We start from the raw sequence: 22813 nt of genomic DNA on the forward strand, positions 1-22813 counted from the left end.
TACCTTTTCAAACTGAATTTTCATTAAGTTGTTTTATCTCGCAGGTCGAACCGAGAACTTACAAAGAGGCGCTTACTGAAGACTCTTGGGTCATAGCGATGCAAGAAGAGTTAAGTCAGTTTGAAAAGTTGGGGGTGTGGAAGTTAGTAGATTTGTCGGAGGGTCAAAGGAAAATCAATACAAAATGGGTTTTCAAGTGTAAGAGGGACGACAGGGGAGTGGTTGTAAGGAACAAAGCTCGACTCGTTGTTCAGGGCTTTAGTCAACAGGAGGGGATTGATTTTACAGAAGTCTATGCTCCTGTAACTCGACTAGAGGCTATCAGAATTTTCCTAGCATTTGCGTCTTGGAAAAATTTCAAAGTATATCAGTTGGATGTGAAGTCAGCGTTTCTTTATGGGAAGGTCAAAGAGGAGGTTTATGTTGGTCAGCCGCCGGGCTTCACTGACCCAATCCACAAAAACAAAGTTTATCTGCTGGACAAAGCGTTGTATGGTCTACATCAGGCGCCGAGAGCCTGGTACGAGACTTTTTCTCAACACCTACTCGCTAACCAGTTTATTCGTGGAAAAGTGGATGCCACTCTCTTCACTAAAGTCGTTGATGGTCATCTTCTGATAGTACAAATTTATGTGGACGATATAATTTTTGGGTCAACGAATGAGAAATTGTGTAAAGATTTCGAACAGGTGATGAAGCAGAAATTCGAAATGTCATCAATGGGGGAGATGAAATTCTTTCTGGGTTTACAAGTTGAACAACTACCTGAGGGAATTTTCATTCATCAAACGAAGTACGTGCATGATATTCTAGAGAAATTTGGAATGTCAAGTTCTACTCCAGTTGCTACCCCACTTGCGACTAATCATGGAATTCACCCAGATCTCACCGGAGACAGGGCTGATGAAACGTTTTACCGTTCCATGATAGGTTCTTTGATGTATCTGACTGCTTCACGTCCTGATATTATGTACCCAACGTGCCTCGCAGCAAGATTTCAGTCTAACCCGAGAGCATCGCACATGATTATTGTCAAGAGGATATTACGTTACCTGAAAGGTACTCCGTCATTGGGGTTATGGTATCCTAGGAAAGGCGATTTTACGCTCGAAGGGTATTCCGATTCGGATTTCGGATGCTGCAAAGTCAACGCGAAATCAACAACTGCAGGATGCCAGTTCTTTGGTCCGAGATTGGTTACCTGGCAGTGTAAGAAACAAACATCTGTGGCGCTATCTACATGTGAAGCGGAGTATGTTTCTGCTAGCAGTTGCTGCTCTCAGATCCTGTGGATACAGCAACAGATGCGCGACTACGGTTTGCAGTTTCTTAACACACCTCTGTTTGTTGATAATGAGGCCGCAATTAATATCACTAAAAATCCAGTACATCACGCTAAAACTAAACATATAGAAATTCGTCATCACTTTATTCGCGATTGCTTCGAGAAAAGTTGATATGAATTGAGAAAATCCACATTGACGAACAAAAAGCTGATTTGCATACCAAAGCTTTTGATAAAAATCGGTTTCAATATTTGTTAAAACTTAATGGTATGAAATTGCTTTCAGTGTCGGATGGGGTTGTGAGCGTTGATGAGAGTACTGTTGCGGATGAAGACGAGAAACAATCTGCAATGGTTTGTCGCTTTTTTACGTGTTTTCGTATTTAGGGGGAGATAGATAGTTGTATATAGATATATTTTCAGAAAATACAAAAACAGTAAAAACAATTAAAAAATAAAAAATAAAAATGAAAAATAAAAAAACATGATAAAATCTGAAAAAGAGCTTGTGTATATAGGGAAAATGATAGTACATCAGCTAGACAATTACAGTATGCTAAAGATTTGGAAAGACTAATTGAGTTAAACAGTCTCTCTAACGATGTGTCGATAGATTTTCGTACATTTAGTAAATTTATTCGGGATATAAACCTAAAATTTCAAACTTGTGAAATTCGTGGGAAACACTACTTGGATATATAGGTAACCCCTGAAATCTCGTTTGAAAGGTCTCGTATTCTGATATACTAGGTGTTTATACTCTATGATGTCTGGGGTATTATTCCGGGACTTCTGCTAAACGGTAGTTCTGACCTAGTCCTTGGCTAATACTTTATCTAAAATGCTTGAAATATAGCATAAAGCCCTCAGCTGATTAGACAATAAAATTGATAATCATCTATTGTAGCTGAAAAGATCCTCTAAAGGGGACACACTGCAAAGTCGAAACTGATATCTCTCTGCTGAACGGAAGTTCTGACCTGAGATCCCTTAGTTTTCGCATTTAACCCCTAATTTATGAGCAGATATCATTGTAGTATTCTTGCCTGTAAGACTGAATATTAGGCTTCTGGATACGGGAGTATATTTAAGAGGTGGGACACATGAATTGAAATAAGTTCTTAAGATATGTAAACTGTATCCTGAATAGATTGAAGTTTGTGTGAGAATTTAAGATGGATCAGTATATCGACAATCGAGGTGAATTGTTTAAGTCTGAGTATGTAATGCAGCTTAACGGTACTAGTAATTTGTCTGAAAAGCTGGTATGATTCCCTGACACGCTCGTCAAAAATAAACTTGTAAATAGTTTACTTTCTGCAATTTAAGTTTTCTGTTATTTCATTTCTTAGTTTAGATCTCATTAAAAATCCAAAAAGATTTTATTTCTGCTTTATTTTAGACAAACCAGAGTGGAAAGTTGATTATCGGATTCTAGAAAGATGAAGCAGATGCAGGAGATTCTAAGCTGAAGAATGAGGAGAGCTTATATTATTGGAAGTTTGTTTGTTTTCTGAGTCTCAAACAAGTTCATTAACTTGATACTTGTTATTTTTAGAAAAAGTTGAAAATGATTTTACTAAATCAGTTTGATTCGTCAAAAGATCGACCAGGGTCATTAAGTTGAACTTGGTAGATTAATCAAGTATCAGGGTCATTAACTTGAATCTGAATACTTGAGTGGATTTCTAAAGCTGATTGTGTTTGTGGTTTATTGTTGAAAATATAAAGTCTAATGTTATTGGTTGAGTAACAGGTTTTGGACTTCATCATTCCCACGGAAGCTAATTGTCAAAGCTTGAACCAGAAACCTCAGATCCCAGCATACTGAGAGGGGGAGTCTGTGAAATGGGGAGTCTGGATCAACATCCAAAGGGAAGACTGAAGATGGAGCTAGGAAAAGATTTTGAACCTGTGAAGATTGAGTTGTTACAATGAGGAGGCAAAGTTGTAAAGAGACCAAGACTAAAGACTCAGGAGCTGAAGACTACGTCAACATCCAAGGGGGAGTCTGTTGGTGCACGAAATGTCTGCTGACTACGTCTTATTAAGTTTTGTGTCTAGATAGGTTAAACAAGTGTTCAAACATGATTAAAGTAGGGTTGTTTAGGTTAGAATTGATCCTGGCCGTTTGAAATGGTCCTGGCCGTTTGAACTGGTTCTAGTCGTTTGAACCCTGGCCGTTTGAAGTCACCTGATCGTTTGAACATGATTCAAACGGAAGGGGGCTGGGTCTATAAATAGTAGTTCATTTGAAACGGACAGTAGTGATGCATGTGTGTATTTGTGAGTCGAGGTGCTGTCGGATTTGTATCAGAATCATTGTAAAGACTCGCAATCAGTAATAGAAAGAGAAATTGGAAGGAACAAGCTGTTTTGACTTAGTTTACTTTGTTTCCGCCTTTGTAAACTGAGATGAACTACTTCTACTGACATTTAAGGTCATCGGAACGGTCCTACAATATTGTACAAAAACCAACATATATTTTGTTAGTCATTAAAACATAGTTTGATATGTTATCTTCATAGTCCAAAGCATAGTTTTAATATGTTATTTTCAAACCAAAACATAGTTTAATATGTTATTTATAAATCCAAAGTATACTTTTGATATACTACTGAAAACTTATTTATGTTACCAACTAAAGTACGGTTAATATACTATTTACTTAATGACTAGTTTTTTGTTAGTGTTTAGATAACGGGACGGGTGTAATGTGATGAAAACATGGTAGATACGCCGCTGGTACTTCTTATATATAAGTGTTTTCATCGCATTACATACCGTGGCGTTATTTAGTACACTTGGGTTAATGGTTTTGGAACTAAAATATATTTTAATATATTACTTATTCAACTTTCTTAAAACCGAAGTATATTTTTATATATATTATAAATCTTTTTATCAAAATATTGTTTTTCAAACAATACATTTTATACAAACTCATTTTACTTAATTATTTAATTACCTATGTATTATTTTGTATCATCTGATTTCTTATAAATTTTGGTATGATTTGTAAAAGAAAACCTTTTCAAGGATCATGACTACTTTTATTAAAACCTTTTATTTAAACTTATAAGTCATGAATCCCAATTACAATAAAACCTATGTATCTCACAGGCATTTTTATGCTGACGTACCTATTTTTACACATGTTTCAGGTGCTGCTTTGTAATGACTGATGATATATGCTACGCTTAGGATGGACTCGTGCGTTAGCGACTTTAAAACTTGAAAGACAATAGTTGTACTTATTTGATTGTATTTAAACAATGAGTTCATTTATTCAATAAAACAAAATTATTTATTCCATGGTTGTGAAACAATGATTCTGTTACAACACTCCCCGACGTTTCCGCCACGTCTTGTTGTTTTACTTGGTCGGGGTGTGACTCCAAGGGGTCCCGGGGACTCTCAGGTACACAATTGTTCAAATTCTACTGATACAAAACTTTTATCCGCACCAGTATCAAATAAACAAGAAGTATACATATCATTTACAAGAAACATACCATTGATGACGTTGTTGTTCTGCGCCTGAGCAGCGGTGATAATGAAAGCTCGTCCACGAGGAGCTTGTTGTTGTGCCTGATTGTTGCATTGCAGGAGCTGATTGCTGAGGTGGTTCGGGTCGCCACACTTGTAACAAGTGCGACCGTTGTTCGCATGTGGTTGGTTTTGGTTTTGGGCTTGGGCTTGGGTTTGGTTTCCTTGTGGTTTTTAGCCACTTCGGCATTGGGTGTTGAAATGCCCAAACTTATTGCACATGGTGCAACGGTGACACGGCGTGTGAGTTGGGTGGTGATAAGTGTAAGTACTACACTTGGGGTGAGTCCCAGTGTAGGCTCGCTTTGTCGGCTCGGGTTTTGGGTTACGGCTAGGGCGAGTTGTTGTTAGGGTTGTGGTTACAGTTGTTGTTGAGGGTGGTTCAGTGGAGTAACCACAACAAAATTCCGGTTCGAAGCCTTTCGCTTCTTACCATTGGAGTTGGTTTTGGGTGATGGTTTGGATGGCATAGGTGCGGCGATTGGTTCGGTGGTGGCTTGGTGCACGGTTTTGGTAGAACCCTTTGGTTGAAAGCTTCTATCCAAGATCCTATTGTGGTTGAATTTGGCGGTTAGAGGGTAGGTTTAAGGTTTTCGGTTGAGCAGACTCTACGAAGTTGGAGACCGAGGGTGGGAGGGTACGAATGTACTTGCTATGGCTTTGTCGGTGGAGTCGAGTTGGCCAGGGCACAAGGCGCTAAGAAATCTTGCCGATGGAAAAAAAATATAATACTAGAATAAGAAATCTTGCATAATAAAAATTTCAAGTACAAATTATAATATCAAACATGCCAACAGACGGGCGACGGCTGCGAACATGCTAGCATATTGACTGTTTAGTGAACTCTTTAATAGAAAACTAATTACGTAATCGTTAAATGGGTCAATGTATCAAACATACGATCAATGGCTCATGTATTTATGCTACCAGTTCTATAATTACATTCAGTGAACTTTTAATAAAAAACCAAGTTTTAATTAGCAACATACAGTCTGCAGACCGGCTGCGAACAACCTGTAGACCGGCTGCAAATAGTCTGCATAGTGCATACCGGCTGCGAACAGTCTGCATACCCGCTGCGAACATGCCTACAGATTTACTTTTTTTTTTTAGTTTTCTGTTAAACTTGATTAGTAATTATAGCATGGACGAATAATAAGCTGCAACTGCAAATTTTAGTAATAGTTTTTTGTGTTTTTTTTTTTTTTTAGATTTTGGCTGATTGTAGAATGTTGATAACCTGGCTGCGAACCGTACTAAAGTCGGCAAACTTGATTAGTAATAATAGCATGGACGAATAATAAGCTGCAACTGCAAATTTTAGTAATAGTTTTTTGTGTTTTTTTAGATTTTGGCTGATTGTAGATTATTGATAACCTGGCTGCGAACCGTACTAAAGTCGGTAAATTATACAAGGGTTCGGTGGCAGTAATCATCCAATTAATTATATTTATGACTGAATTAAACAGAAAGTAGTCAATTTTATAACCAGCTAGCCTAAGGCCAGTCGGTATGGGGGACGGCCAAGGGCTGGCTAGGCACGACGTCGCCCCGGAACACCGCCCCATGGCCCGTCCCCGTTGTCTCCGTCTAGTTTTGGACGATCTCGCCGGCCCCATCCTTCACACACACACACACACATATATATATATAGGTAAAGTGTAAAATACAAATGCGCTTATCGTACGATACGTACGCGATCATCCCAGCCGTTCGATCAGGTGCGAATCTGGTGCGAATTCAATCTTCGCATGTTATAAAAAGGCAAATGAAATCGCATGGCTTGAAAATGGAATGAAATCGCATGTTTGAAATCCCCCATGCAAATGAAATCGCATGTGAAAAAATGGTTTAGCATGGGGTAATGTGAAAAATGGCATTGCGTGTGTAGATGGACAAAATCGCATGTGGAAGATTGAATATCGCATGTGAAAAAATGGCTAGCATGGGGTAATGTGAAAAATGGCATGGGGTGTGTAGAATCGCATGTGGAAGATTGAATATCGCATGTGAAAAAATGGTTAGCATGAGGTAATGTGAAAAATGGCATGGGGAGTGTAGATGGACAAAATCGCATGTGGAAGATTGAATTCGCAGAGTTCGTACAGTTCGTATTGAGGTATGAAATCGCATGGGCGATGAAGATCTGACGGCTGTGGTTATCGCGTACGTAATGTACGATAAGCCCTATTGCACGTTAACTGATCTATATATATATATATATATATATATATATATATATATATATATATATATATATATATATATATATATATATACACACACTTAGCCCCATCCTCCACCCCCTTGGTCCATCCCCTTTAAGCCCATCCTCACTCCCGATGACGTGACGGCTCATCCTCCCCACACCATACCTTCCAACCTAAGAGAAAACATTGAAACGAAAATGAAATGATTTTAACTTTAAAAAATTTCAAGTACAAATTATAATAGTAGAATAAGAAATCTTGCCGATGGAAAAAAAAAAAGAAGTCACACTATTTGAAAATAAGCTGGCTTTTTTTATTATATACTGCATAATAGTAATATCATCAAACGACTCAAAATACTATACTTAAAAATTTTGAAATTCTATAACTAGAAAAACTTGTTTCGAATTTGTAAAAAAAAAAAAAAATTTGAAACTTTTTTAGCATTATTAGATACGGTCAGATGAAATCATAAAATTAAATACATGTTAAAAGAGACATTGAATAGCTAGTATAGAACTTGAATTGTTTATTGAATAGTATATCAACTGTCAATCTGTCGCTACCCAACATGCCCATTATACTAGTGCTCTCGGTACTAAACGCTGAAGTGAAAGGATCCCAAAGCCGAGATAAAAAGCAAAGGCGGCACAATCAAGTACACGACACTTCTATACATATAGTGCATTTAAAATTCACGTATTTATCAGCATACAAATTAAAAGCAGCAATTTGAAAGAAAATAACTGCATCTGACATTAAATTAATGAAAGAAAACTGTCATGGACATATTAGGCATAAACTAAAACTGCCAGAAGCCCAAAGTCATCCACACCTCGGATGAAAGCGCTTAGAGGCGCTCGACTTCTATACTATACTTGCCTACACTAGGTAGAAGCGCTCCAGCCATCCTAAGGCGGGTGTGCTTTTAATTTTTAGGTGCAAATATGATTCATGAATTTATAAATAACAGACACGGAACTGCACAGATTACCAGCTAAACGAAAAAAAAAAAACAGATAAGAGCAAGCAACCTCAAATAACAATCCATGAGTTCAGAGACCCCTACCCGCTGCGTATATCCCCCATCCTACCCCTTAACAAGAAACCAAAAACAAATGTCATCTTTTACTACTCAACATCTCCTTTACATCAATAGGCACACCATAAGATTGCCACCTGTCATCAGTACATAAAGCCCATCAGTAAATTGTTTCGTATTTTTATTTAAAACTTTTACATTTTCTAATTAATAAAAAGGTTTAATAATTCATGTGGAACACATTGATTGATTAGCTGAAGCTCAAAAATTAGGCAAACAATGATGTGGGTCATGCCCAAACATTACCCCGCTCGCCCATTTTTTGTCACAACCTCTATATCAAATACAAAGTTCACAGAAACAAAAAGTGATGAGGCCCGGCCCGGCCCATTACCCAACTAAAGGACTGAGTATTGACTCTTTAGGTTCTAGAAGTTTTGGGTAAAGGACACATATTTGAGCATTGATTATTTAGGTTCTAAAAGTTGATAACAATAGATTGTTAGGATAGTAACCATCTTTCAGTCTTTCACCCATACACAAATCTTTCAGCTTTCTCCCTTTTTTTAAATCTTTTAGCACAAATAATATTTGTTAATTTTAGAACAATCGTTTACTAAATAAGAATATAATATAAAGATAATATTTAAATTGAATAATATTTTTTAAACCACTACATAATAATAAAATTAAAAAAAAAAAAAAAACCTCACTTGAAACTATAATGCGTTATCTTATCGTCGAATGATGAAGATGAATCCCTCTTCTAATTCTCACAATTTTGTAGAAAGAAAAAAAGAAATAGATAGTGAAGATTGTTGTGTGAAAATGTGAATAGTTGAAGTGGTACTTATAGAAGATAAATGCTTTTTCAGAGTTATTTAACTTTGACCGTTTGTCAAAGGTCTAAAAGCCCCAACAGTCAAAAAATGGAGCAGTGATAGAGGTCTCACACGCCGTGCCATCACCCCGGTGGGGTTGGGAAGCCACGGTACCGCATCGACAGCATGGTGTTACTGCCCGGCCCCATGATGCCAACTAGGACCCCGCAACATGGTCTTTTAACTTTACTAGCAAAGGATGGAGCAAAAAGTGATTTGAAGGATTAGATATACAGACCTTAAACTCACTTGGCGGCAGGGAGGTAAACCCTAATAAGGTTTCTGTTTGTAAGTTTCTGCCTACAGGTAGGGCATTTATGCTGAGCATTTATTGCAGCGGTGATGCACGCCTTGCAAAAGATGTGACCGCACTTGGTCGTCACTTCTTCAACTAATGGTCCCATACAAACGGGACAGCTGAATGTCGGTTCCTTTGGTGGTGGCGGCGGTGGTGGTGGTGATGGTGCAACGTATTGTGCTTTCCCCCTCTGCATTTACAAAAACAGAACACAATGTTTTTAACCAATGTTCAATTGCTTAGCGTAGGTAGCAATTTCAACTATTTTCTAACGACAACTTGTAGCCTTCTAACTATTTTTTAAAAAGTAGGATAACAAAAAAGAAAAAAACTATTAAGAATTTACTATTTAGAACGCCATTGTTGGAAATCAGGCCCAAACACACACACAAACAATCAGAATATTTGTGATCAAACCACGATCACAACTTGCACACCAATTACATAGACACTAACCGTCTATTTATATTAAATAACTTTCTAAACATACTAAGATTCAAACTCCTAATACCTAAAAAATTTAAACAGTTACAGTTTACCCCTTCAGCTTTCACATGTCAACTAATTAGAATTAAACTCCTTCAACCATAAGATACAAAATAACATAAAGAAATATATTGGCTATGACACCAGAGTAAAATGTTATTACCATGGAGCCGCTACTTCCATCCAAATTCACATAGAGTTCACAATTAATGACTGGTGCAATTGACGGACCTCTTCTACGCTTGTAGGCTTGGTTAAGACCATGCCTACCAGCAGCTTCTTCTGTTATATGAATCGCATTAGATAATTAAACTATAAAACATAGGATAGCATTGCTTCATATAGAAACAATCAAATCTCGCAATGTAGCAAAAACTATCTTGAATTCAGAAAGAAAAAGTAGCTAACAGAAAGTAAACACAAGTGAGCTCATATGAATGCATGTAAAGTAAAAAATCTTTACCAGCTTCCACATCAACCACCACTGTCCTACTTCTTCGTGATTTCTTTTTCGCCTGAATACAAAGTACAAATTAACATAATATGAACATGAATGATACGAGAACATTTAAAGTGTTCCCTAGTGTAATTAAAAATTTACTTCTTCAAATGCTCTAGGCGATGATATAATAACATCGTCATCCAATTCTTCGACGTCAATTGGAGCAGGTTGTGTGGACCCTGTGGGCTGATGAGCTTGACCCCCGCCATGAGCCACTGTAACAGATGGAACATCACCCTGACCAGCATGAGACACTGAGATGGCGGGCCCTCCCACTTGCTCCAGGTTTTCGACTGGAGGAACATTGAGATCCAACACTGCTTTCCTTCGCCTACTGTTTCTTGCATACTTCATAACCTGACCCGGTGTGCTCATGATCTATTTTTATAGCAGAAAAACAAGACGTCAAGACCATATCAAAAATTTATGCAACACAAAAAGTCATAAGTGAAACCTACAAAGTGTTTAATTGTGATTCCTGATCCGTATACGTTAATATCATATACCATCACTATTAAACCACAAACAAAATCACATAAAACTATTGTGTAACAGAGCATCAACCCAAATAAAACATCCACTCACTACTTACAGTGACAAATTATCTACAGTCGCTTAAAATATTAACGAATGCCACTGAAAGAGTAAACCTACCCAAGTAGGTACAATTAATAAAGCTTTCTATCCCTCGTTGATACATTATAAGTTCAGCCTTGGTTAAAGCCAAAGGCCAAAAAAGTCACTTGCAAGCCCAGGAATAATTAAAAGAAATCATGAAATGTCAGAGTCCGCTGATGGGATCATGGGACTAGCAACTGTGCGAAAGTTAACTTCTTGTACTTGTAGAATCCACTACCAAATTGCAATAAGTGATTGAAATTCAAAATCAATGTGACTAGATAATCAGAAAACGTCTACCATCCTTTACAATATACTTGCAAGCACTTTTAGTCTGCTTTACTAACTAACATGAAAATCATATTGAAATTTCAACTGCTGTAATTTGAATGTTTTTACCACCATATAACTACAAATGTTTAAAATAAAAAACACTTATTTATTTTATATAAAACTCAGAGCCACCAAGTTGAATATAAGTAGAAATGAAAACAAATCGCCACTGCAAACTTAAAAAAAAAACAAAAAAACAAAAAAAAAAAACATGCCTTTCAATTACGCCTCAATGTCCAACCCTACTCCATACACACAATCATGCAAAAACCTCATTAAGGTATGATCCAAAATTTATAAACCAACAGATTTTGACAAATAAATAGTCTAAAATACATTGTAGTCATCCAAATTTGCCATAAATTAGTTCCGAATGATATTTATAAAGCCATCATTTTCGTTTCCAAAATCAAATGAAACACAATAAAGCATACTTGTTAAAAGCCATCGCCTCTTGCGCCTAGGCCCATTTTTCAGGCGAGGCGAGGCAGTTGCGCTTTAAGTCGAGGAAATTGCGCTTTAATTCTCTAGGTGATGGTTCAGGCGCACATTCCGGCGAGATTCCTAGATTTCAGAGAGCTTCCAGCCAAATTCTCTAAATTCCGACAAGATTCTAGCCAGATTTCTACTTTTTATTCAAGGAAACCTACTTTTCTACACTAATACTTTGGTACTAATTAGATGATATAAAGTGTTACATAATAGACTTTGTTTATTTTATTTGAAGAATAGTATTCTTTTTCTAATACATAATATATTTTTAATTTTTTTCATTATGCACTTTATTTTTCTCAGGCCCTCGCTTTTTTTGCAATTTGCGCCTAGGCCCCAGGCGAGACCTATGCGCCTTGAGTGCGCCTAGCGCCTTTAATAACTATGCAATAAAGTTAAATCAAGTACATCTTCATGATCATACATGACACTTCATGATACAAAATCAAAAAGCTCAAAGTTTGATTCTTTTAGAATAAAACCTATTTAGATTTATAGATTACTTTAATCCTCAAACAAAGTTTAATGTATTTCTACTATATCTCCACCAACCACCACACACGCATAAACCCTAGGTTCAAAGTTCAAATTCCAAATTGATACTCCAAAGCAATCAAACAGTATAATATCAATCTGTAACACATAACGATAGAAACTTCTAACATAAACCTAAAAGCATAAACTTTACAATCATAGATGCAAAATTAGCTATACGCATTCACGAGCAAACAAAATGAACTAACCTAATTCCGTAACAAAACAAGATATGTTCGAAAATTCACCACCAGAAAGGCGCGAAAACGATTAATACATCAACATAAACATCAATAATAATTGATACACAATGAGGAGCGAAAACTGGATATAAATTAGCAAATTGGATGAAATGAAAGCTCACCTGTCGCGATCCTCCAAGCGATCGAGAACCTACGGTGGTAAATTGATTGTATATACGAACAGAGAAAGAGAATTCAGAACTTCCTACCCTGCCAAGGGTTTGTGAAGAAGACGAAAGGGGGGTATCTGAAGCATAAATACCTAAGCGGTTTTCATTCGTATAGACGGGTCGGGTCGGTGGATGTTTGAAATAAATACACGACTCTTCTTTTGAGTTTTGACCGCCATGGGTTAGAGGATTTATTTGTTCAAAACTGGTTGTGAACAGAGGGGAAGAAAATATTAGTGTTTATCTGTAATTTTGATAACACCTATGAGTAGTTTTGCTATTTATGGTATTTACTGGGTATGGTTGTTGTTGTTGTATCTGTAATTTTGATAAGAGACTTTCACATTTTATAATATTTTAAAAGCGGTTACGAACGAGAGAAAAAATGTAATAATAAAAATATTAAAACTATGATTTAATAGAAAACGAAAAAGAAAAGATAAAAAATGAGGGGTTGGATGACACAACAATTAAGTATGTTAGACACAAACATGAAATGATAAACATTTATGTCTGAAATAAGAAAGTTTTATGTTCAAGTCTCACAGACAACATAAATTAAAAAAAATATCGTTAAAAAAAATTATTGTCATTTTTTTCTAACATGATCATGACCAGGTTAACACGAAACAACCTGTTTAGACACATGATAAATATCACATATATTTAGAAAGCTATTTAGTGAAACAAAAATTGCCAAAGTTCATAAAGTTGTTAACTTATATATAATCCTTAGGTCGGAGGGTGTGGAGGCGCCACCAGGGCCACCTCAGCCCTTATAGCGCCACTCGGCGCCATCGTCCCACACCCAGCAATTCAACTCGGGCCGCTATAGCCTTGGCTCCACCATGGTAACGAGCAGCAATCGCAAAGAACGAGGAAGGATTGGTTAAATGGGGGGGGGGGGGGGGGGGCGTTATAGCTTGAAGGGGCTTTATCTCACACCCTTCAAGTTAAGGGGAGAGGCCTTAAAGCCCATATGTGATGTGGCGTTAATAAAGCCCCTCCCACACCCTTTAGCCTTAGCAATTTTAAAACAAAAATCCATAAAAGTCAAATCAGAACATCTATTACATATATAAACATGTCGCTGACATTTTAACGGGTCTTTAACCAGTCTAGACACAAATTTTACCGTGTCCTAAACGTGCCGACCTATTTAAGACACGAAACTTATTAATGCCAAACAGAAAACGTGTTAAGAACGTGTCATTTTGTGTTGTGTTAACATGTTTGTGTCTGAAATTGCCGGCCCTACACGGGGCGCCCTTCAGGTTTTATCAGGTTGGTTTTGCACACTGCCACAGTTAATTTTGGATGCATTCTAGGTAGGCAGTTTTTACAATGAACAAGAGCTTGATACCGAATGAAATGGTCTTTTGATCGTTTGGGGTTTTGACCGTTGTTGTATATCCATTGGCTTTACAAATATAAATAAAAAGAAAAAGATTGTGTTTATACATTATAATACGATAATTTGTACACCAAAAAACATTCTCATCCTATTCTACTCGTATATTTTCCACTCATGTATATTTTCTACTCAAATGGATGGTAAAGCAAAATCAAATGCCACCCACAAATCCTTTAAGTCGAAAGTTGGTTCGACAAATGAACCAATTCCACCACCACTGTTTCAATATCCACAATTTGACCCATGATATCTGCATATTGTAAAGATGACAATTCAAATTGCTCTGGATCAATTAAAATTTCCATATTAGATATATTAACGGTTAAACGTTTTGCATATTATGACTCAAACGCCTGCTACCAAAACTTATCATACAATAATTGAAGGAGTAAACAACCATTTTGGTCCCTGAGGTTTGGTCACTTTTGCCAATTTAGTCCAAATTTGAAAACTTTTGCATCTGGGTCCCTGTGGTTTCACTTTTATTGCCATTTTGATCCAAAAGTGAAATCATGTCATATTTCTCAAATTAAATCATGATATTTTGTCTTTTTCCTAGGGGCAAAATGCTCATATCTTTTTTATTTTATTTAAAGCTTTTATTAAAACAATAGAGTAAACTTCCGTTTTGCTCCCTGTGGTTTGGTCACTTTAACGGTTTTGCCCCAAACCTTTAAAAATAACCATTTTCCTCCAATAGTTTGCTATGATTTTTCCATTTTGCTCCCCGCCTCTGACTCCATCCAAATTGTCTGTTTTTCCATTTTGCTCCCCGCAGGGAGCAAAATGAAAAAACCATAGTAAACTATTGGAGGAAAATGGCTATTTTTAAAGGTTTGGTGCAAAACCGTTAAAGTGACCAAACCACAAGGAGCAAAACGGAAGTTTACTCAAAACAAAAATATTTTGTGGGTCCCACCACACCCCATTCTTCTTCTGCCTCCTATGGAATCATCCAGAGAAAAGAAAGTAACGTCAGTCGCAGCGAGTTTTGATTTGGATATGGAAACTGTGGAATCAGATAAAGGGGTTCGTTTGACTACCATTGAAGAAAAATCATCCGAAACTGTAAATGTAAATTCATCGAGACTAGAGGAATCACCAGTAACGATTTCAGCAGGTGAAGACTTGAAGAAGAAAGAACCTGAGTCGATCGAAAAGACGTTGAGAATCGACGGGAATTCGCACGTGATGTCGGTGATGCCATCGAAGAGGACAATAAAGATCTACAGTGATATGGTGAACCAGATGAAGGTTGATGGTTCATATCCGGCCATTGTTTTCTCCTGTTAATGGGGGCTTCCTGTGCTTTCTCATCCTACTTCTAGTTGTAGAAACTCTAATATTTCCCTTTATACAAAATCTCCGATACTTGCGTAGTATTTACTGGTTTGTTCTTGATTGATATCTACTATATGTTTCAGGGGATTTTATTGTTTTGGTGTTAATTTTTTATACAACATCTTATCTCAAACTTGCAGATTTCAAAGAATGTATAAGAAGAATGAGGTGTGGTGGGACCCATAAAATATTATTTGTTTAATAAAAACTTTAAATAAAATAAAAATGAAATAACCATTTTGCCCCTAAGGAAAAGGACAAAATACCAAGATTTAATTTGAGAAATTGACCTGATTTCACTTTTGGATCAAAATGGCAATAAAAGTGAAACCACAGGGACCCAGATGCAAAAAGTTTCAAATTTGGACTAAAATGGCAAAAGTGACCAAACCTCAGGGACCAAAATGGCTGTTTACTCTAACTGAAGGGGTATGGTACCAAATCTTACGCCGACCACATGAGTTAGCCTCATGCCGCGCGCGAGACCATACCCAAAGTAAACCAAAGACTTGGGCTCCTCGACCTTGCGCCGACTACAAGGGTGTGCCCCCAGCCGCACGCGAGGTCATGACCAAGATAGAACCATTTCTAACACTTAGTTCCTTTGACAAAAGACCTAGCTTCCTTGAACTTGCGCCGGCTACACGGGCTTGCCCCGAGTTGCGCGCAGGGACAAGAAGTGCAAGGATAACATCGGACAAGTACATAAGGTACAAGTGGCAGAGCAGTGGGCCAATAGGTGCTCAACAGGTTGTATCGGATCATGTTGTACGACGAACAATCGTGCAGAGAACAAGAAGTATACAAGGACACATATGTGGCACCAATCAGCGTGCGACGACCACTGCTCCATGATCTCCACTCCACTGCTGATGACAGACCAGACAACAAGGACAATTGCAAGACACATGGATCTATTCAACATGCGCCAGCTACCCTCTCGTCTGGAATCACTAACGATTGTGACAGGGGAGGCAGAATGGATATTCCTTGTTGTCGACCTCAGGCCCAAGACCCATCAGCCTATCTCCTTCACAAATCACCTCGACTATAAATAGTGAACTTCACCACAGAAAAAGTTCAAAAAGAGTTGGCGCGACTCAAATTCTGGAACCTACTCATCCGAAGACGCGCGAGCTACCGTAAACAAGCTCGCAGCTCAAAGGGAAACGAAGCAAGAGAATAGAGAGCGGCAGTGGACCCCTCTAACGAAAACTCCGGCGGAGGTGCTCACCATAGAAGACTATCAGTTTAAGACCCCTCCGCCAATGAAGAATAAGAGGGGTCAAGATCCGAATCAATATTGTGACTATCACAAAGATAATGGTCACACTACAAACAACTGCATCTGTCTCCGCACCGAGATTGAAAAAGCGCTCAAAAGTGGTGAGCTCACCCACTTATTGCAGAACGTGCGAAAAGAGATAAAACAAATTACTCGCGGCGACGAAGGCCTGAGTAAGAAGGCAAAGAACTAAGTAGTGGAAGAAGCAAGTTGCATACAATAGTCTCTTCACATGTTGGTCAAGTTCTTTAGCTTACCAATCCATGGCGTAGGACTATAGTGTGAGTAAGTTAAGTTTATCCGTATTCTGACACAGTTTGTCCGTATTCTGACGTACTGATCAGAAAGGAATCTTTTGGTGAACACGGGGGCGCATTGGCTGGACACGGCCCCGTGTCGAGGGACTGTTTTATGAAGTTGTCTAATTTTTTCAAGGAACTCACTAATATCGGGTGGCTCCTGATTGGTTGGAACAACCCCAAAGTGCCTAAGATACCTTAATTGTCCTAGACTAAGGCGAGAACGCAAGAGGTTGTCGGTGAGGGTAATTCCTATTTTCATTCTAGGTGGACAAGTCCAACCCTTTCCTGGGCTCTCGTTAAAGAAGGTGTATGCCGAATCACTCAGGTCTATGTATGCACCGAACGAAGTCGATGGAGAGTCCTTCACGGCACAATCGGCACAGGGACGACTATCGTCCAAGTCTTCGCTAGGAATGAAGGTATCTTTGGGAGCAACGAGGTTGTCGGAATGCGATCCCAACATTTCTTCATGGTCATCGTCTTGGGGCGGATCAATAAAATCCTTCCTAAGCTCTTTTGACCAATTTAGAATTAGCTCTTCTAGTTGAAATAACTCGTCAAGGAGCATTTCTCCTAGAATATCTGGCTGGGCGCATTCGAGGGAGAGATAGTGCTTATTTTTACTTTCGCCCCTCTTAAGGTTATAAGGAATCGGTGGGTCTATGTAATGGGGCCTATAATTTAGAAAGTAACATTCTAACTCTTTATGTTCGCCTCCACATAATTGACACCACGTACCATAAGAGTGCCGAAAGTAAAAAAGAATTACTATCACTCATGTTTATGTCAGAAATTACCAACCGCCGGGATCTAACGGTTCTGTTTTCAGTAAGTGAATCTTGGGCACGGGGGCGTGTTGAGTGAGCACGGCCCCGTGTTCAGCTTACTGTCTGACTTAAAACAGGATTGCCAGTTTCAATTATTGAGCACGGGGGCGTGTTCAGCGGGCACGGCCCGTGCTGAGCTCTGCAGAAGCTGAAAACTAAGAAAAACCCTAAAAATTAAAAAGAAAAATAAAAATATGATTAGGCCGTTGATTCCTAACTTTCTTAAAATCCTTGTGTCCCCGGCAACGGCGCCAAAAACTTTATGCGTGTGTAGTGTAATATATTTTTGATGTATATTTTAAGCCATTTTTACACTTTTAGCCAAGTTGTAAATTTATAAAACACGATATTTACTAACACTAAACACACATATGGGCAAGTGCACCCATCGTGGACGTAGTATAGTGTTGGTAAGATACCGAGGTCGTCCAAGGACACAAGAGCTTTTAGTACCGGTTTATCCTCAACGTCTAATCAAATCAAAATGTTAGAAAAGGTTTTTTAAACTAAGAAAATAAAAACTAACTAAATGCTGAAAAATAAAATAAAATAAAAACAGATAGACAGGATGAATCACTTGGATCCGACTCGTGTATTAGTATAACATTTGATTATTTTCGCACTTTTGCACTTGTTTAAGAGATTATCTTAGTTATTGTAGTAGGCCCCTCTTTTGAAGGCGACGTTACCCTCAACCCAGTAGTTTGAGTCAGCAAGGATACAATCCTAAAGGGTCGGATTATTGGAAGATAATGAATTAAGTTATTAATGCAAATTATGGTAGGCCCCGCTTTTGGCGGTGACGTTACCCTCGACTAAGTAGTCTGAGTCAGCAGGGATACAGTCCTAAATAGCCGGGTTATAGTATTAATAGTAGTTAACTTATGAGGGGGTCAAAGAGTTTGGATCCCCGCCATCCAATACCTATGGGCATTGAAGGAGATCCTACTAAATTTGACCCAGGTCCCTTGCAGGACCTCTAAATGCTGAACAAGGGCAAGACCCTTACCAAACCGTTCCCTTAACCCCCGACCAGGTAGCCAACATACCTCCATATAGACCGTGGAGATATGAATGGTGAAAATCTTTTATTTTATATAGACAGTAAAATAATGCCAAGACACCACGGACAAACGATAAGGAAATATCACCTTCAACATAAGCAACTAGTTATTAAAGTCATTAATACAAAACCAAATAAAAAGTGCAAAAGATTAAAAATAAAAAGATTTATACTAAACACTTGTCTTCACCAAGTGATGTAAGAGACTTAAGCAAACATGGCCTTGATTGTCAAGAACTCTTACGATCAATCTTGGATCCCGAGACGACTCACACACTCTATGATGGACAATGGATGATGGTGGTGGACGATGGTGTTATGGTGGTGGTGGGTGGTGGATGAAGTGTGAGAGAGGTGGTGTGCCAAGGGATGAGTTGCAATGAAACCAAGCACTCCTATTTATAGGCTGAACAGAAGGCTGGGCACGGCCCCTGTCCGCTGGACACGCCCCGTGCCTGTCTGACACTCTCTCTCTTCATTAATTGTAATTCGCAATTACAATTAATGCGCCTGCTGTACTTTCGCCACGCCCCCGTGTTCACTGGACACGGCCCCGTGGTGGGCAATAGAAGCTTCTATAGGTTTGTCTTTTCTGCTGCTTCTTGGGCACGGCCCCGTGCTGGCTGAGCACGAGGCGTGTCCAGTCTTCTGCCTTCTCTATTTTGCTTGGGAGGATGCTGTTGAGGGGTCGGGCAATCCACTTATGTTCCTTTTCTTGTATTTATGTTAGATTTAGCTGTCTTTTTTGCTTCTTTTGTGAATTTGAGCTTATTTAATCCTGAAAATACAAAAGGAAGACAAAAGCACTCTTTTTCCAACATTAGTACTTAAAAAGGGTTAGTTTTATGCCTTATTTGATGTATTTTATATGTCGCATTTTACACACATCAAACATTATGGTAAATATAACACAAGTCTCATGAGCGGTCAGCGATCATACGCATAGCGCAAGGCCCAGCCTTACGTTCACACATGAGCTTTATACTACCTTTATTCGCCTTACCTAACCAAAGCAATTGTACTCATGCAAAATATTGTAAGATAAACACACTTCATACTAGTTACTAGTTACTGGCGCACTGATGTGGAAAAAGTAGTTCAACTAAATAAACTAAATTACCCTAAATTAAGACTCAAGTAATAAAAATCTAGACTCTTTAACCTGACTAAACTACTCACCGGCAAGTGTACCGGTCGACTCTAGCACAGCAAAGTAAGTCCGGATGTCGAACCCACAAGGACTCTAATGAATTACGTTAACGACTAAACTTAGACTAGACACTGACACGACTAAACAAATATTGTGTTTGGGGGGTTTTACTAAAATTCTAAAATTGCAATTAAATTGAAATTAAACTAAATTACGAATAAAACTAGGGTTTTAATTCAGATGCGATTAAGGACTACCTAGACTTGAATCTAGTTTAACTACAAATGGACTTCTAACGGTTTTATTGATGTATGGAGCCGGGATCGTAAAATACTAAACCTTAAGGTATTTCAATGCTAAGACTTCCCGACCCTTCTCAGGAAGAAACCTAGGAAACCCTACAAGGCTGTTATGATTACCGACTGTTAGATTTCCTCTCAGTCCTCTAACGACTCTAAAAGTGCCCTAATACGACTATCTACCTCTCAGCGCGACAATCTAAGGCAGTTCTAGGTTCTGACTTGGTTTACTAGACACAAATGCAATTAGGGAACTAACGTCGACTTCTCTCAAAATCTAAATTAGCTATATACTGCACCGCGACCTAATAACTAACTCGAGCCTCTCAGCGACAAGTTAAGCAGAATATTTACTTCTAATTATATTTTAATTACTGTTTCTAAGGCTATCGGCCGATTTACCCAAAGATCACCCGAACCCGCAAGGATGCAAATAATCAACACATATCTATTATGTGAAAGACATCCACCAAAATCTATGTGAAACAGTAACAATCCACAATCAAAAGTAAATACGCACACGCACCAAATCAGAAAATCTAGAACACGTTACTTTCGAAGTCAATCCATAATCAATTCAATAAAAACCGTTAAAAGATCCATAAGTAAATTAAACCATCATCAAATCTAGGTAGTATCTAAAGTCTAGCCAAGAAACATGATGTTCAAAACAAACAAAACAAGTTCAAAACAAGAATTCATCGTAAAGTATCGAAAACGCGAAAATAAGGAACACCGGGAGATAAAACCCGAAAGATCTTCACTCTCACGATCCAAGCTTCAACCGGATGATTCCCGTTCGACAAAATACTCCAGAATGCTCAAAATCACCTCCGAAATTCGTCCTAGGGTTTCTTGATTCGTATTCAGAGTTGTGTTCGGTTTCTTCTTCTTCAATCCAACAAAACCCTAATTTTCTCCGGATTTCACAACCCTTGCGTGACGCCTAGGGGGGTCGCGTCACGCGGCGCCTCCATTGTATATTTTTTTTATTTTTTTTTATTCTTATCAGCTTCCGGCTCTTCCCGACGCGCGTACGAATCCCGATTTTCTTCCAAACTGCTCGGTTTTGCTCGTTTTTCAACACTTTAAGCTACGGGACCTGAAATCAAAGCTTAACGTCAGCAGTATCGCAGTTCTAACCTAAACTAGACTCTAAACGACTGAAAACTGACCGAAATATACACTATAAACATATGTACTTTGCAGTACATCACGCACCACACGCCTTAACTTAAAATTACAAACATACACGGCAGTGTATCAACCAAAGTTACTTGCGCAACAGCGCATTAACAAACCGGGATCCACGTCCCAAAACCTACAGTTAATTGTTCATACAAAGGAAGAAAAGCCTAGGCTAGATCTTCATCCTCATCTTCTCTGTCTGGGAAAATTTCAACTGCGCCACATGGTCTTCAGACTGCAACGCAACATTAATAAGATCCATAACTGGGAGCTGTAAATTATTAAATTGCGTCTTCGCAGCAACAAGGGCAGCCTCAGTATTCACGCCATGGGTAGCAGACTTGCTAGTATCCCAGTCAACCTTTAAAGCGTTAACCACATGGTGAGACCACTCCGCATACCCTTGGGAATAACCATTATTGTGCTCAGCAACCAACAAATGCGCAACTGTCTTGTCTAGTTCTTCAGAATTAAGAACTGATTCAGCAACCTGCACAAAAAAAGAAAAAAACAAAGTAAGAGGGTGCGCGAACATCTCCAAATATTACCAAAGAAAGAAAAACTTACACTTGCAATTCCGCGTTCTTTCAACCATAACATATCACTTTTCAGTGGCTCAAGCTCACTCTCCGCCGTTGCTCGCGCAGTTTTAGAATTTTCTAACTTTTCTTCAGTTTCAGCAAGACGACGGGAAGTTTCAGCCTTCTCAGTCAGCTCAAGCTCCAAATCTTTTTTAGCAGACTCAACTTCCGCCTTAAGTTGTTCCTGCTCAGATAGTAAAGCAATAAGTTCTTCTAGCTCCTTATCTCTAAGAGCAAGAGTAGCGCAGGTATGTACCTCTCGTTGTTCACTTCTTTCCCTATGAGAACGCGCTTCATCCCGCGCAGCTTCGTCATCAACTTTTTCTTTCTTCAATTTTTCAATTTCCGCATCTTGTTTTTTCAACTTCTCAACTTCAGCTTTGAGATTGTTGATAACATTGCGGAGACCCATCTTCTCAGCATTATCTTTCTACCAAATCTCTTTCCAATTTTTACGCTCCTTGGAAAGAAGGGCAGCTTCAGCTTCCGTTTTTCTCTTCCACCCCGCAACCGACCATTCTTCAGTTTTTCGATCATTCTCAAATTTGGCCTGATCAGCTTCTAATTTAGCCCTCGGCAGGGCAGCTCGGGCCTCATCCTCATCAGCTTTCTTCTTAGACGCTTTAAAAGCAGTCCATTCCTTGTGCATGCTATGCCATTTGCACACTATACGGTGCGTAATGGAGGTATAGCAACCTCTTCAAGATAGGCATGATAAGT

General features: G+C 38.5%; 2 protein-coding genes across 2 annotated transcripts; both read right to left on the reverse strand.

Moving 5' to 3' along the window:
- Positions 1-7776: 7776 nt before the first annotated feature.
- Positions 7777-12873, reverse strand: LOC110867862 (LON peptidase N-terminal domain and RING finger protein 3). Its single transcript, XM_022116920.2, has 6 exons — positions 12596-12873; positions 10354-10632; positions 10216-10267; positions 9916-10034; positions 9207-9456; positions 7777-8224 (listed from the first exon to the last, which is right to left on the reverse strand). The coding sequence occupies exons 2-5, from the start codon at positions 10627-10629 to the stop codon at positions 9214-9216; spliced, it is 690 nt and encodes a 229-aa protein (XP_021972612.1). The 5' UTR covers positions 10630-10632; positions 12596-12873; the 3' UTR covers positions 7777-8224; positions 9207-9213.
- Positions 12874-21684: 8811 nt separating this feature from the next.
- On the reverse strand, positions 21685-22505 carry LOC110866532 (calponin homology domain-containing protein DDB_G0272472-like). Its single transcript, XM_022115678.1, has 2 exons — positions 22080-22505; positions 21685-22002 (listed from the first exon to the last, which is right to left on the reverse strand). Exons 1-2 carry the CDS (start codon positions 22503-22505, stop codon positions 21685-21687), a joined length of 744 nt encoding a protein of 247 aa, XP_021971370.1.
- Positions 22506-22813: the final 308 nt, after the last annotated feature.

This window comes from Helianthus annuus, chromosome 7 (genome assembly GCF_002127325.2).
Source record: "Helianthus annuus cultivar XRQ/B chromosome 7, HanXRQr2.0-SUNRISE, whole genome shotgun sequence".
In the NCBI taxonomy this organism is placed as follows: Eukaryota; Viridiplantae; Streptophyta; class Magnoliopsida; order Asterales; family Asteraceae; genus Helianthus; species Helianthus annuus.